Source organism: Poecilia mexicana, unplaced genomic scaffold (genome assembly GCF_051168715.1).
Source record: "Poecilia mexicana isolate PSO_F unplaced genomic scaffold, ASM5116871v1 scaffold_18, whole genome shotgun sequence".
Taxonomy (NCBI): domain Eukaryota; kingdom Metazoa; phylum Chordata; class Actinopteri; order Cyprinodontiformes; family Poeciliidae; genus Poecilia; species Poecilia mexicana.
In genome coordinates, this window is record NW_028263387.1 from 1,263,762 (window position 1) to 1,277,628 (window position 13,867).

At 40.1% G+C, this 13,867-nt stretch overlaps 1 protein-coding gene across 3 annotated transcripts in view; it reads left to right on the plus strand.

Moving 5' to 3' along the window:
* Positions 1-13,867, plus strand: part of aco1 (aconitase 1, soluble) — a 43,148-nt gene that overhangs the window by 19,441 nt on the left and 9,840 nt on the right. For all 3 annotated transcript variants that reach the window (XM_088016111.1, XM_088016110.1, XM_088016112.1), the window contains 2 exons: positions 8,666-8,750; positions 12,639-12,795. In XM_088016111.1, coding sequence (XP_087872237.1) covers positions 8,666-8,750; positions 12,639-12,795 — 242 coding nt within the window. The remainder of the gene's footprint in view (positions 1-8,665; positions 8,751-12,638; positions 12,796-13,867) is intronic.

Genomic DNA, 13,867 nt, shown 5'->3' on the forward strand with positions numbered 1-13,867 from the left:
ACGGACAACAAGCGCTGAATTTCGATTTTCATGATTTCATTTTTGACAAGCGGTCTGACCCGGAAGTTCGTTCTGTCATGCACACTGTGTAGAGACCCGTTTGTGTAAAGTCATCCAAAGCGGCATGTAATTAATTTCATCATGATACCTTCACACAGAAATTCTTGAACTCTGACTTTGTTTTGTATATGAAGCCAAAGGCCTCTAAATGCAGCTTCGATTCAGTAAATGGCTAAAGGGCTAGTCTGCCCAATTTTTCACAACCTTGAAAATCTGCTCAGGTTTAAAACGACGCTCAAACCACAACTAGAACATTCTGCCAGAACAGTCATTCAAACCCTAGGTTTTTAAAGTTTTTCCTTTATGAATAGCATTTGCATAGAAATTATAATCTGTTATGTCTTGAACAAGGATGCAGAAAAGTATAATTATCCAAAATATAAAATAAAATGTAGCTATTTCTAAGTAGAAATTGTTTGAAATAATGTGCCAATGTTATTAGATTATTGAAAGATTAAATAAATACATTTTTCCTTTGGAAGAGGATTATAGCCATGGAAAAGACAGAATTCTGACCTTAATCTCAAAATTCTGATGTTTTTCTGAGAATTCTTATTTTAATTTATAATAATAATAATAATTAAAGCTCCGCGGAGCCTCAAGTGGCCCTCGCAGCCAAGCGCCGCTCAAGCCTATAGCCACTGCGGATGTTCCAGCACCGCCTCCCGCCGGCCACCGCCGACGCTCGCGCGCCGTCCTCCACGCGATCCGCTTTGATGCCTTCGGCAGCGTTCCCTGGCCATGCACCCAAAATCTGGAGCAGATTGGGCCATGTGGCAAGGAGATACAGCTCTTTGATTAACCTAGGGGGCGCAGTGGAGTCAAATTGCAATTAAACTGTATTGGGCTCCTCAGAGGTTCACAAGTGTCACTCATAAAAAGTCTGGTGCAAATAGGATGATGCGTTTGTGAATAAGAGACGATCGTATGAATATGGCGAGGGCCAGCCATTTTGCCACTCCCCCACGGGTCAGTAGGCATTGACAGAGTTCATCATCATCTCATGTTATGTCAGTCTGCACAGGGTTGGAATCCATGACACACCAACATGTTTTAGAGTGTAAAAGTAAGACATACAGTAGAAAAAACAGGTGACTTCCTGTCGGAAGTGGGCGGGGCTAAGGTGATGTCATCAATCGACCACCTAACTGTGATGAGGGCTGGTCTATAATGAGACATAGAAAGTCTGATGCAGCTCTGACCTGGCATTTGGAAGTTATTTCACATTCATGTTTCATGGTGAGTAGTCAAAGTTTTGGACCTAGCCACGCCCACATGCTTTGACATACAAAAATTCCTGTGATAACCTCTGACCTTTAATGTCTCAAGTCTCTGCTTACTGAGATACAGCTGTTTGATTAACTTAGGGGGCACAGTGCAGTCAAATTACAATAAAACTCTTTTCACCTCCTTAGAGGTTCACAAGCGTCACTCATAAAAAGTCTGGTGCAAATTGGATGATGCGTTTGTAAATAGGAGACGATCGTATGCATATGGCGAGGGACAGCCATTTTGCCACGCCCCCACGGGTCAGTAGAGTTCATCATGACAGAGGTCATTATCATGTCATTTTATGTCAGTCTGCACAGGTTGAATCCCATATGACTTAGAGTGTAAAAGTAAGACATACAGTAGAAAAAACAGGTGACTTCCTGTCGGAAGTGGGCGGGGCTAAGGTGATGTCATCAATCGACCACCTAACTGTTATGAGGACTGGTCTATAATGAGATATAGAACGTCTGATGCAGCTGTGACCTGGCATTTGGAAGTTATTTCACATTCATGTTTCATGGTGAATAGTCAAAGTTTGGGACTAAGCCACGCCCACATGGTTTGACATACAAAAATTCCCGTGATAACTTCTGACCTTTAATGTCTTAACTCTCTGCTGACTGAGATACAGCTCTTTTATTAAGCTAGGGGGCGCAGTGGAGTCAAATTGCAATTAAACTGTATTGGGCTTCTTAGAGATTCACAAGTGTCACTCATAAAAAGTCTGGTGTAAATCGGATGATGCGTTTGTGAATAAGAGACGATCGTATGTATATGGCGAGGGACAGCCATTTTGCCACGTCCCCACGGGTCAGTAGGCATTTACAGAGTTCATCATCATCTCATTTTATGTCAGTCTGCACAGGGTTGGAATCCATGACACACCAACATGTTTTAGAGTGTAAAAGTAAGACATACAGTAGAAAAAAGAGGTGACTTCCTGTCGGAAGTGGGCGGGGTTAAGGTGATGTCATCAATCGACCACCTAACTGTGATGAGGACTGGTCTATAATGAGACATAGAAAGTCTGATGCAGCTGTGACCTTGTATGTGCATGTTATGTCACTTTTATGATTAATGGTGAATAGTCAAAGTTTGGGACTAAGCCACGCCCACATGCTTTGACATACAAAAATTCCTGTGATAACTTCAGACCTTTAATCTCTCAACTCTCTGCTGACTGAGTTTGAAGTCTGTATCTCGAAAGCTGTAGGAGGAGATAGATCAGATGTGACGTCTATGAAAAACAGTAAATGGCGGATTTTGATCCAAAATGGCCGACTTCCTGTTGGGTTTGGACCATGGCTCTAAGAGACTTTTTTGTACATGCTGATGAGTTACACATGTGTACCAAGTTTCATAACTCTAGGTTAAAGCATGGCTTGGGGCTGATAATGTTTTTGGTGAGAAGTGTCATTTCACAAAGCCAAAGTTTGACGCTTAGCCACGCCCACATGCTTTGATCTACGAGAATTCTGTTGATAACTTTTCAACTTTAATGTCTCAAGTCTCTGCTGAGTGAGTTTGAAGTCTGTATCTCAAAAGGTGTGGGACTAGTTAAATCAGATGTGACATCTATGAAATAGAGGAAATTGCTGCTTTGATCCAAAATGGCCGACTTCCTCTTGGGTTTGGACCATGGCTCCAAGAGACTTTTTTGTACATCCTGACAAGATACAGATGTGTACCAAGTTTCATAATTCTGAGATAAAGCATGGCTTGGGGCTGATCATTTAAAACACGCTAGAGGGCGCTGTTGAGACATTAGGCCACGCCCACCAAATATTGCACTGGATTCCTGTCCGGGGTTGGACAAAGATCCATCCTAGTGAGTTTGGTGCAGCTGCACCCAAAATTGTTGAATTCAGAGCCAAAAGTATGGGCACGTTCTTAAAGGTCATTTTGCCACGCTGCCACGCCCACCTGCTACATCCCAGCCAGATGGGGTTGGAATCCAATACACACCAACATGTCCTCTGTCTCTGGACATAGTTTCATGTTGATTAGGTCAAAGGGGTCAGATAGCGACCGTCCACAGTAAAACATGACACTTCCTGTTCTCAGGGGGCGTGGCCTAAGTGATGTCATCATTTGACCATTTGGTATTGTAGGGGACCCGATGATGATCAATCACTGAAAGTTTGGTGCTGCTGTGAGTTTTTTTGTAAAAGTTATAACCGTTTTGTGTTTCATGGCGAATCCATGAACTTTGACCCCAGGTAACCCCCCTTCAGGAAGGTCGAAAACACAAACCTTTGATAACTTTGGATCGGCCATGCCTTATGAACGATCTGACCGAGTTTGAAGCCGATCGATCGAAATCCCTAGGACAAGTTCGAAAAAATGCGAACCCTGTGAACGGCCAAAATTGGTTCAAAATCGGAACTTCAATCCAAAATGGCCGACAATCTGTGATACTTGCACTATGACATTAATTGTAAATTCAGAGTGTCTTGGGGAGCTCTACAAGTGTACCAAGTTTCAAGTCTCTACGATAAAGTAAGTGAATAGGAAAGGGTCTTTTGAAAGTTGCTAGGTGGCGCCCTTGAGCCGTTTCTTTTGCGCTTTTTGCCACGACCATAAAATACGTAATTTTTCACCGGGCTCTATGCCCCCGCAAAGTTTGGTGAGTTTTTGAATATGATAAAGCCCCCAAAAAGCCCCCTAAAAAGGGTGGCTGAATCGTAATAAGAAACAGTACAGGAACAATAGGCTCTCGCAGCGCTTAGCTGCTCGGGCCTAATAATAATGCTGGTGCTAGCTAAATGTTATGGTTTATCCCCTCAGGATATTTTTTCACACTTTTATCAGTGACTTATGACTGTCCAACAATATGATTCTGCTTATAAATTATTATCCTCAACTGACTAAACATAATGAACAACTTTTGAATTAAAAGTTTTGAGTTGATTCTTTCCATTATTTATTTGCTCTGGATTCATAGGCAAGAAACATAAAACTAATTATTTCATATAAAAATTTTAATCAGCCTGTATATAGCCAGTTGGTGCTTTATAACTGGATGATTTATTTACAGTATTTACTATATATTTACTAACCTTATTTTCTCTTATCAGATTGTAAACTCAAATCTTACAAAATAAACAGGGACAAAATGTTTTCCTAAAAATGTATTTATTACAATAACATACAAACAGATATTCAGCTTATGTTGGGGAATCATAACAAAATATTTCTATACTTTAAGTATATGAAAGATGAGGAGATACTGAAGAAGACGATGTCAGGAGGAGGAAGAGGATCACCGGGAAGCTGCATCCAAACCTGGAGCTGTGGCCTCTCTCATAGTGGAACAGCTGCCTGTATGAAACAATAAAAAAAATTGTTAAAAAAAAGTTCACACTGCATGTAAGAAGCCAAACCAAGGGAAGTGTATATTTCACATACACACACGCGCACACACAAAATATAATATTATTCTCTGGAGAGTGTGTGTACACACATGCATGCACACACACAATAATATGAATTTACAACCTAAAAAAAAAATCAGAGGAAGGGAATATTAGTAACTGGTATTGGAAGAAAACATAGTGGAAGAGTTTAGAAGATACTAACATCTTCAGAATTATCGAAATCTCCAGAGAAGAATATTATATTTTGATGTATGATACACGGCCCCTGTGTAAGCCGGACAGAGAACTTCCGGGTCAGACCGCTTGACCCTGGTACAATCTCCAATTTCCATCCCATCTCTAAACTTCCCTTCCTCAGTAAATTACTTGAAAAAGTTGTAGAAACTCAACTCAGATCCTGGTTTAGTCCGTTACAGATCTCTGATCCCTTTCTGTCTGGCTTCCACTGAAACTGCTTTAGTAAAAGTCCATAATGATCTTTTAATCATTGGTTTTATTAGATCTTAGTGGTGTCTTTGATACTGTAGACCATGCAATCCTTTTGAAATAGCCTAAAGGTCCTGGCTGGTATGTGTGGCTCAGCTTTGGACTGGTTGACCTCATATTTAGCTCACTGGACATACTGCATTAAGACGGACAGATTTTCCTCTGACTATGCCCCCTTAACTTGTGGTGTGCCACAACGCTCAGTTTTGGGTTGTTGAGAACGAGAATCTCAATCGATGAATCATAATTTGTATTGACACACGGAGCATAAAATCAGCCAAGAAAAGCATTCAGACTTTACTTATTTTATTAACTTTCAGCGCTGAAAGGAGACGCTTTACCATTACATCCGAGAAGAGTTTCTAAAAAAGTCTGTGCAGCGTCTGAGGAGAAAGAGGAGGGCAGCTGATTATATGAACTGAAGACACTCCCTGAAATCACACCATGTCTCTGTGGCCTGATAAGTTTCTGTTTCTCGTGAGAAATGGACCTTGGTGTCTAACAGAATCAAAAATGTAACTCTTTACTATGGGCCCTCTGTCTAACAGCGTGTGACTCTTTCTCGGCCTTGGTAAAGCATCTCAACACATAATAGTAATCATAATGATTTAACTAATTTACTAATCTCAACAGGGTCCACTTTTGTTTTCTTTTTGTATCATTCCACTTGCCGGTATTAGTCAGTCCTTGTCGGATATCTCTTATGATATTTACTCTGATGACATTCAGTTGTATTTTTCATTTAGACCGCATCAACTAGACAGGTGAGTCATCCTCGTCCAATGTTTGTCCCATATCAGTGTTTGACTTTCCAGTAACTTTCTGGTTCTAAACACCAGGAAGACAGAAACTATAACTATTGCTCCTAGTCACCTACACCAGTCGTCCCAAACCACCGGGCTGCAGACCGGTCTGTAGACCAATTGGTACCGGGCCGCACAAGAAATAATTAAATATTTCCGTTTAATGTATTATCTGAGTCTGAAGGATCTTTTATTTTGAAAATCCTTTAACTGGATTTTCTCAGTTCACACTAGCCAACATTGAGCCCACAAGCAGTAAGAAACACATGTCCTTGGACAGTTTATTTGCGAAAGGGAAAAGGCCCAGAGAAGAGACATGAGAATGGATTTATACCAGACTGGTAGGTGATTGCCGCATTACAAGCCCGCTCTGTAATATACGGCGATCGGCTCAATAATGAGGCAATGAAGCCTTCAAACTGCTTCGCCACGTAGAGACCAAGCACCCTGTGCTGAAGCAACACACCTTGGTGTGTCATTGTCTCCCATCACTCCCAGGTGGGACAGTCTTGTTGCAGACAAATAAGCTCAAGGTTCCCATTGATTTGTCGTTATCGAGAGTTAAAATTTTCATGAAAATAAAAGGTTAGTTTTTGTGGCGCATCTGTATCTTATTTTGAAAGGATGTGTATACGTTACCATAGCGACCAGAGTCAGAGAGCATTAGGGCAGTAGTCGAGATTAGAGGAGTACAGCTTGTGAATCTTAAGTCTGGTTCACACGGCACGATTTAAGGATTGTCAGCTGATTTTACAAACCTCTGTGACCACACACGACATGAGCCGATAAAAATATAGCAGGTTTGATCGGTTCATGTGTCCAGCCACACGGCAGGAGCAACACACCACACACGAACTGATTCCAGTCACGAACATCCCGGTTGCAGAAGAAAATCCCGTAAAATCCCCAACATACCATACGTGAATTTAGATTAAACAAACACGGATGACAATGTAGAAACAGTGATAGTTTGTGGACTTATTTTAAGCGATAACAGATGTAACAAAAAGAAAAGGCATTGGATAAATGACGGTGTGGCAGCCGCTCTATTCAGCTGTTTGGGATTCTCCTCCGTGCTTACGTCACTGCGCTGTCCGATTGGCTACCTGTCACATTTAATGGACTGCGTTCTCGCTCACTGTCAAGGAAAACCCTACGGGCTGCGAAAACAATGTTGAATACAGTATGTCCGATTTTAGATTGGAGCGGTCCCAACGTTCTACCGACTGGACCAGATCAGTTGTGACACATCAGGACAGGTGGATCAGGGTTGCAGTAAAATTGCCAACCTTTTTACCACCGGTCCATGGTGGTAAAAAGGTTGGGGACTACTGACCTACACAACAATATCAGCCAGACAATTGGATCCTTTCGCCCATTAGTAAAGTCAAAGGTAAAAAATCTAGGTGTCACATTTGATTCATTATTAGGCTTCGACTCACACATTAAGGCTGTTTGCCATTCTTGTTTCTTTCACTTAAGAAACATTTCTAAAATCAAACAAATGGTCTCGAGAGTTGACCTAGAGAATATCATTCATGCTTTTGTATCATCTCGTCTAGACTACTGTAATGCCCTTTTTACCTGCCTGGATAAAGCCTCAATTTCACTTTTGTAATCTATACAGAACACAGCAGCCAGACTTCTCACCAAATCCAGTAAATCATGTCATATCGCTCCTGTTCTATATTCATTACTTTGCTCCCTGTCATGATGGGTTCTGTTGACATTAGCCTTCATCCCTGCCACCTGGGCTTAATTAACGCAGCTGTTTTGTTTTCCTGATTGTGTTTTTCCCCAGTATATTTAAGTTTACCTGTGTCCCTAGACATTGTGGGATCCTCTGCGTTGCTCGCTGCGTTCTCAGTGTAGTTTATGATCTGTAATCTAGAAAGGTACCAGTGTAGAAAAATAAAGCTTCTAAATTCTGCTGAACTGAGCTTGGCTGGACTTACCTCATTCACATGATGACCAGATCTGACACTCCCAGTTGATTTTAGAATTCGTTTTAAAGTCCTTGTGTTGACATACAGAGCATTACATGGCCAGGCTCCTGATCATCTTTGTCAACTTTTAACTAAATATTCTGCTGTCCGTGGTCTTCGTTCTCAAAGTCTGAATCTTTTGGTTGTTCCATGAACAGTTAGAAACTAAAGGGGACCAGGCCTTTCAGTCGGTGGTTGTGGAACAGTTTGCCCTTGCAGCTCCATTTTCCTGACTCTGTGGAGATTTTTAAAAAGCATCTAAAAGCATTTTTATTTTCCCAGACTTTTATATTCTGATTTTGTTGTGTTTCTACCGGTGGTATAGGGTTTTTAAGGTTGATTTTTATTGTACAGCGCTTTGTGATTTTATGTCTGTGAAAAGAGCTTTATAAATAAACTTTACTTACTTGCTTGTCAAAAATGAAATCATAAAAATCAAAATTGAACGCTCGTTATCCATTTTTCCATTTTCATTTTGTGCTCTTAATAGGAAATCGGATAACGAGCTGAGCCGAGCCATTATCCGATTTCCAATTTTGGTTTAATAAACTAAAAACAAAAAAAACTAGTCTATTTTTGTTTTTTTCATTTGAAATGAAAAAAATAAAAAAATAACTGCCTGAAAATACACAGACCCACATTCTACTTTAACAGTTGTTTTTTTTTTTTTGTCTCATGTCAGCTTTGAGGTTGTTGGCTATGGCTGCATGACGTGTATTGGAAACAGTGGTCCACTCCCTGATTCAGTGGTGGAGGCCATAACTAAGGTATGTGTAACACTATTGCTCTACTTCAGGGGTGCCCAAACTTTTGAGAGCAAGATTTACTTTTTCTCTCACCAGCTGCCTGAGAGGCTATCTGCCTGCCTCATGACACAAAGACATAAAAATTGCAAATGAAACTCTATTGACTTATTTTATATGCAAATATACATCAGTTATAGCAGAAATAATAAAGTGACAGAAAACTTAATGCAGTTTCTTCCTCAGTGAGATTCTGACACTGGGAGGAGGTTACTGGTTTCTCAGTCAGAAGCTGGTTTCAAACCAGACACCAACAGGTGTCAGTCAGTCATGGTAGATCTGAAATTTGGTTTGATGACTGAAATATGAGAAACTACAGACTGATGGGAGGAACCAAAGAGCCCAGTAAAGGCAAATCTTCTGAAGTCGGGATATAATTAATTTAATTTCACATAATTATTGCGGTAGAATTTGTTAAATCTTAATGAAATATATTTGTCCTATTTGATGTTTGTTGTGACATAGACTCACAAACGGAAGACATAATTAGTCCAAGTTTGTCGTTTATTGAATGTTCAGAAACTACAGCAGGTGTGATGAGCCACAGCAAAGGTAAATAAAGGTAAAACAACCCGAACAAACGATCTACTCAAAACCACTCCTACCTTTTTAGGTAGGAGGCAACACCTGTTGCCGTTGCACTCATGGCAACGGGTGTGCTTGTTGTTTGAGCACACCTGTTGCCGTGGCAACCGCCCCCATTCAGGTCGAGCAGAGATTACTTTAAAAACACAACATTCAGTCCATTACGATATCAGGTTTCTAGGCTTGATATTTATTTCTCGATTATTAATAAGCCTCTCATGAACACAGCGGTGGTTGAGTAACTAATTTAAACTCCTGCTCTGCTCGTCAGTCAGTCTTTGAGTCGCCTTTTTTTTTTTTTTTTTTGTTAATGGAACCAAAACGCACTGAATTGTGCAACACGTTGTTGAAACAATAATTACTGAGATTATTAATTTTAACATATTTCGTTGATTTTTTTTATAATTATTCTTTTTTAATGAAGCTACAAATGTTTAGGATCTTAGTGAATATTTTTGATAAGCCTGTCAGAAGAGGAAGTGCTGATTTCAGCGTCCTCGCAGCGTTCAGTTTGTCACCTGCCGAGATCGACTCAAAACCTGTCCGCGATCGATCGTGATCAACGTATTGGACATCCCTGCTCTACTTAGGCTTCTTGGATGGGATATATATCTTGTAAAATGTATGCTCCTGGACGACATCAATGCCCATGTGGGAGCTGATGTCGTTTCTCCTGTGTGACAATATTCTTTATTTTGCTGAAAGTAAGTTTCCACCATTGAAACAGTATTCCAGGATGTACAGCCTCCTCATCTGTACTTCCTGGAATGCTTGAAGTACAAACATCTATGATTGTAAATCTACAATCATCTTCTTTGTTTTGTTTACATTCAAGATGAGATGATTGTTTCTACACCATGATGCAAAGCGGTCCACCAACTCTACTCAGCCTCTTGTCATCTCATTGTCCATACACCTGACAACTGCAGAGTCATCTCAGGATTTCTCGAGATGACAGAAGTCAGACTTGTGGTGGAAGTCTGAAGTGTACAGAGTGAAAAGGAATGGTCAGAAAACAGTCCCCTGTGGTGCTCCTGTGTTGCTGATCACCTGGTTAAACACACAGTCCTTCAGTTTCACAAACTGTGGTCTGTTTGTGAGATAGTCATAGATCCAAGTGATTGTTGAGGTCTTCATCTGTGTCTTCTGGAGTTTCTGAATGAGCTGATCAGACTGAATTGTGCTAAATGTTCTGGAGAAATAAAAGAACATGATCCTCACAGTACTGCCTGCTTTGTCCAGATGACAGTGGGTTTGTTGAAGCTGCTATATGATGGCATCTTCATCTCTGTGGCAATATGTCAACTACAGGGGGCCCTGATATGTGTTTGTTAGCTTGTTTTGGTTGGTCTATGGTCTTTGATGAGTGATTGGTGACTTTTCTTTTGGTACCAGAACAAGGCAGTAAGTCTTCTCTGGGGCTAGACTAAGCTTAAAATGTTCTTGCAGAGTCTCAAATAATTATTGCTCACCTCGAGTTATATTTCGTACAGGCTTCGCCCTTTAAGTCTATCGCTAGTGGGTTTATCCCTCGAGCGCAGCGCAACACTGAAAAAAGCTTAGTCCATGCCCACCTACTGAATGGCCGTGGTCTGAGAAGCATTGTAGAAGAAATGGCTGGGATTTGCCAAGAATACAACAAAGAACAGGCTGTAAAAGGACTTATTGATGGAACTGAAATGATGAGATCAGCTCTATGATGGTCATTTAAGTTTTCATGCGTAAAGAGAGGAGGATGGAGTTTGTACATAAAGAAATAATTAGCAGCTGAGTGAGTAATATGTGCTTTATTTTTTTCTCTCTCTTTTTGCCACAGTTGGTTTTAGTGTAGAGGTTTGAAGTTGTCCTTTCTGGATTTCTTTCTTAAATAATAATACTATAATACTCAATACGCAAAAAAAATGCTCATAATTAATCATTAGGCCAGCTGATGAATAAATAGTTTTGCGTAAAATACACAACACCCTTATGAACAGCTTTTTGTAGTAAAATCATAGAAAAAATATATCATAAGGAAATCGCCATGATGAGGTCTGAGCAGTCTTCTCTCTGTGTTTATTCGCATACAGTACAATTAGTTAGGATCCATGTGGTCACTTGGTCTGAATAACGCATTTCAGCAGAAGGCTTGAAATCCAATCACTAAATACTGATGTTGATACAATACAATCTTCCTCAGGGTCCGGTCACCTCTTCTCGTTGTGCAGCGTTTTCTGCCACACTTTTTCCTTCCTACTGACTTCCCACTGAGGTGCCTTGATATAACACTCTGCAAACAGCCGATTCGTTCAGAAATTTCTTTCTGTTTCTCACCCTCTTGCTTGAGGATGTCAGTGATGGCCTTCTGGACAGCAGTCAGGTCAGCAGTCTGACCCATGATTGCGGTTTTGAGTAATGAACCAGGTTGGGAGTTTTTAAAGGCCTCAGGAATCTTTTTCAGGTGTTTAGAGTTACTTTGTTGATTCAGATGATTATTTTTATTGCTCGTTCAGAGAACCTTTTCATAATATTCTAATTTTTTGAGACAGGGATTTTGGGTTTTCATGAGCTGTTTGCCAAAATCATCAAAATTAAAACAATAAAAGACCTGAAATATTTCAGTTGGTGTGCAATGAATCTAAAATATATGACAATTTAATTTTTATCATGACATTATGGAAAATAATGAACTTTATCACAATATTCTAATTTTATGACCAGCACCTGTAAAATTGGTTAAAAACTTTACCATGTCAGAAAAAAATTTCCCTTGTGGATGGGCCCTGTCACAGCATTGAAATCATTTCTATCTGGCTGACAGAGTGCCTCCCAGTCTCCAGCCTAAAAAGCTAAGCAGGGCTTTTTCAGCTTCCTTTGATTACCTTTTCATACTTCTTATTTTCATATGTTGGAAGTGTAGTAGACAGGTGATTGTAAATATTGCCTTAATACTTTGTGTCTGCAGCTTAGCAACAACTGAGCTTGTGACATCCCATGCAGTGTTGGCAACAGCGGATGGAGGGTTAAGATAACACGAGTAGCTAACCCTTGGAGGCTAATATGGATGAAAACTTACTGCTATCAGCTCAATTCATGCTGCAGAGTTGACACTTAACAGTAATATGTCCTGGTTTACACCATCTGTTATTCACAAGCACTGCTAATCCACCCCATTTGCTTTTGTAGCTCTTCTTCAGATCTATATCTTCCATCACCTTTTATTATAGTAGATCTGATTTTTCTTTATTTTCTTTGTAATGTGAGATCCAACACTTGTTTGTGTTTCAGGGGGATCTGGTTGCTGCAGGGGTCCTGTCTGGAAACAGAAACTTTGAAGGGCGAGTCCACCCCAACACCAGAGCCAACTATCTGGCTTCGCCACCACTTGTTATAGCTTATGCAATAGCTGGCACGGTGAGGATAGACTTTGAGAAGGAACCTATTGGTGAGTTATACTGCTACTGAGCAGCAAAACAAAATGTTAGGTAGGGTCTCCTTATTCTCTGGGTGTTTAGATCAGCATCAGGATAAAAGATCAGATCATCTGTAAAGATATATCAGCTTCCAGTCTTATCCCTAGCATATCACAGAGTAAAGTTTTATAATGAGACAACAACATACCTGCTTCTTTAAAATGGCTATAGTCTCTTGAAGAGTTTTGGTGACTTTGTCCAAAATGTAACTTTAAAGTTAACATTGGCATTATGGGATAACCCTTCTATTTGACATTACCTAAAACAATTAACATAATGCTGCTGGTCTAAGGACCTATTGAAAATGCCTGAGTTAAGAGGTCAAATGGTTCAAAGCTGTGATGAAATGCACTTTAAGCCAGTGGAGATCTGGCTTCCTGTGAGTGAATTTTATACAAAGTACAGTGTGTACTTTGTACTTTAGCCAATATTTATCAGAGTTTGCGCTGATAAGCAGACCTGATGACTTGCATGTGACTGCAGTGCCCATCCATTTCATCCTGGTCACATAATGACCACAATTATTAATGAATTTTATTGAACTTTTATGTGATAGACCAACCAACATAAAGCTGTACATAATTGTAGCATACCCTCTGGCAAGTTCATTTTTATTCCTTTTTGATTTTATTGATATTAAATATTCTATTGATATTAATGAAATTTAAAACTATGGGTGTCGATTTTGTTAATTTTGGGAGATTGGCTGATACTTACATGAGAACCCAATCTTATCCACTGATATCATTTCCCTCCACAAAGATCTGAAAACCAGCCGCTGTCTTCTTCTGCTCTGCAGTGAGAGGACTGACTGACCCGCCCATCAGGGTTAGCAATAGTTGTTAGTTGTCATAGTAAGTCACTGTTGCGGACTTAACTTTTCAGACAAAACAATCAATATCGGCAGGTCAGGCTCTTTAAGGTCGATGATTAGCCAGAAAACTGCAATTGGAGCTCCTGTATTGAAAACTTTTACTTTTCAATGCACTGGACCTGAATTACACTTTACTTTCACATTTAGTAAGGATTGTTGGATTTAAAAGA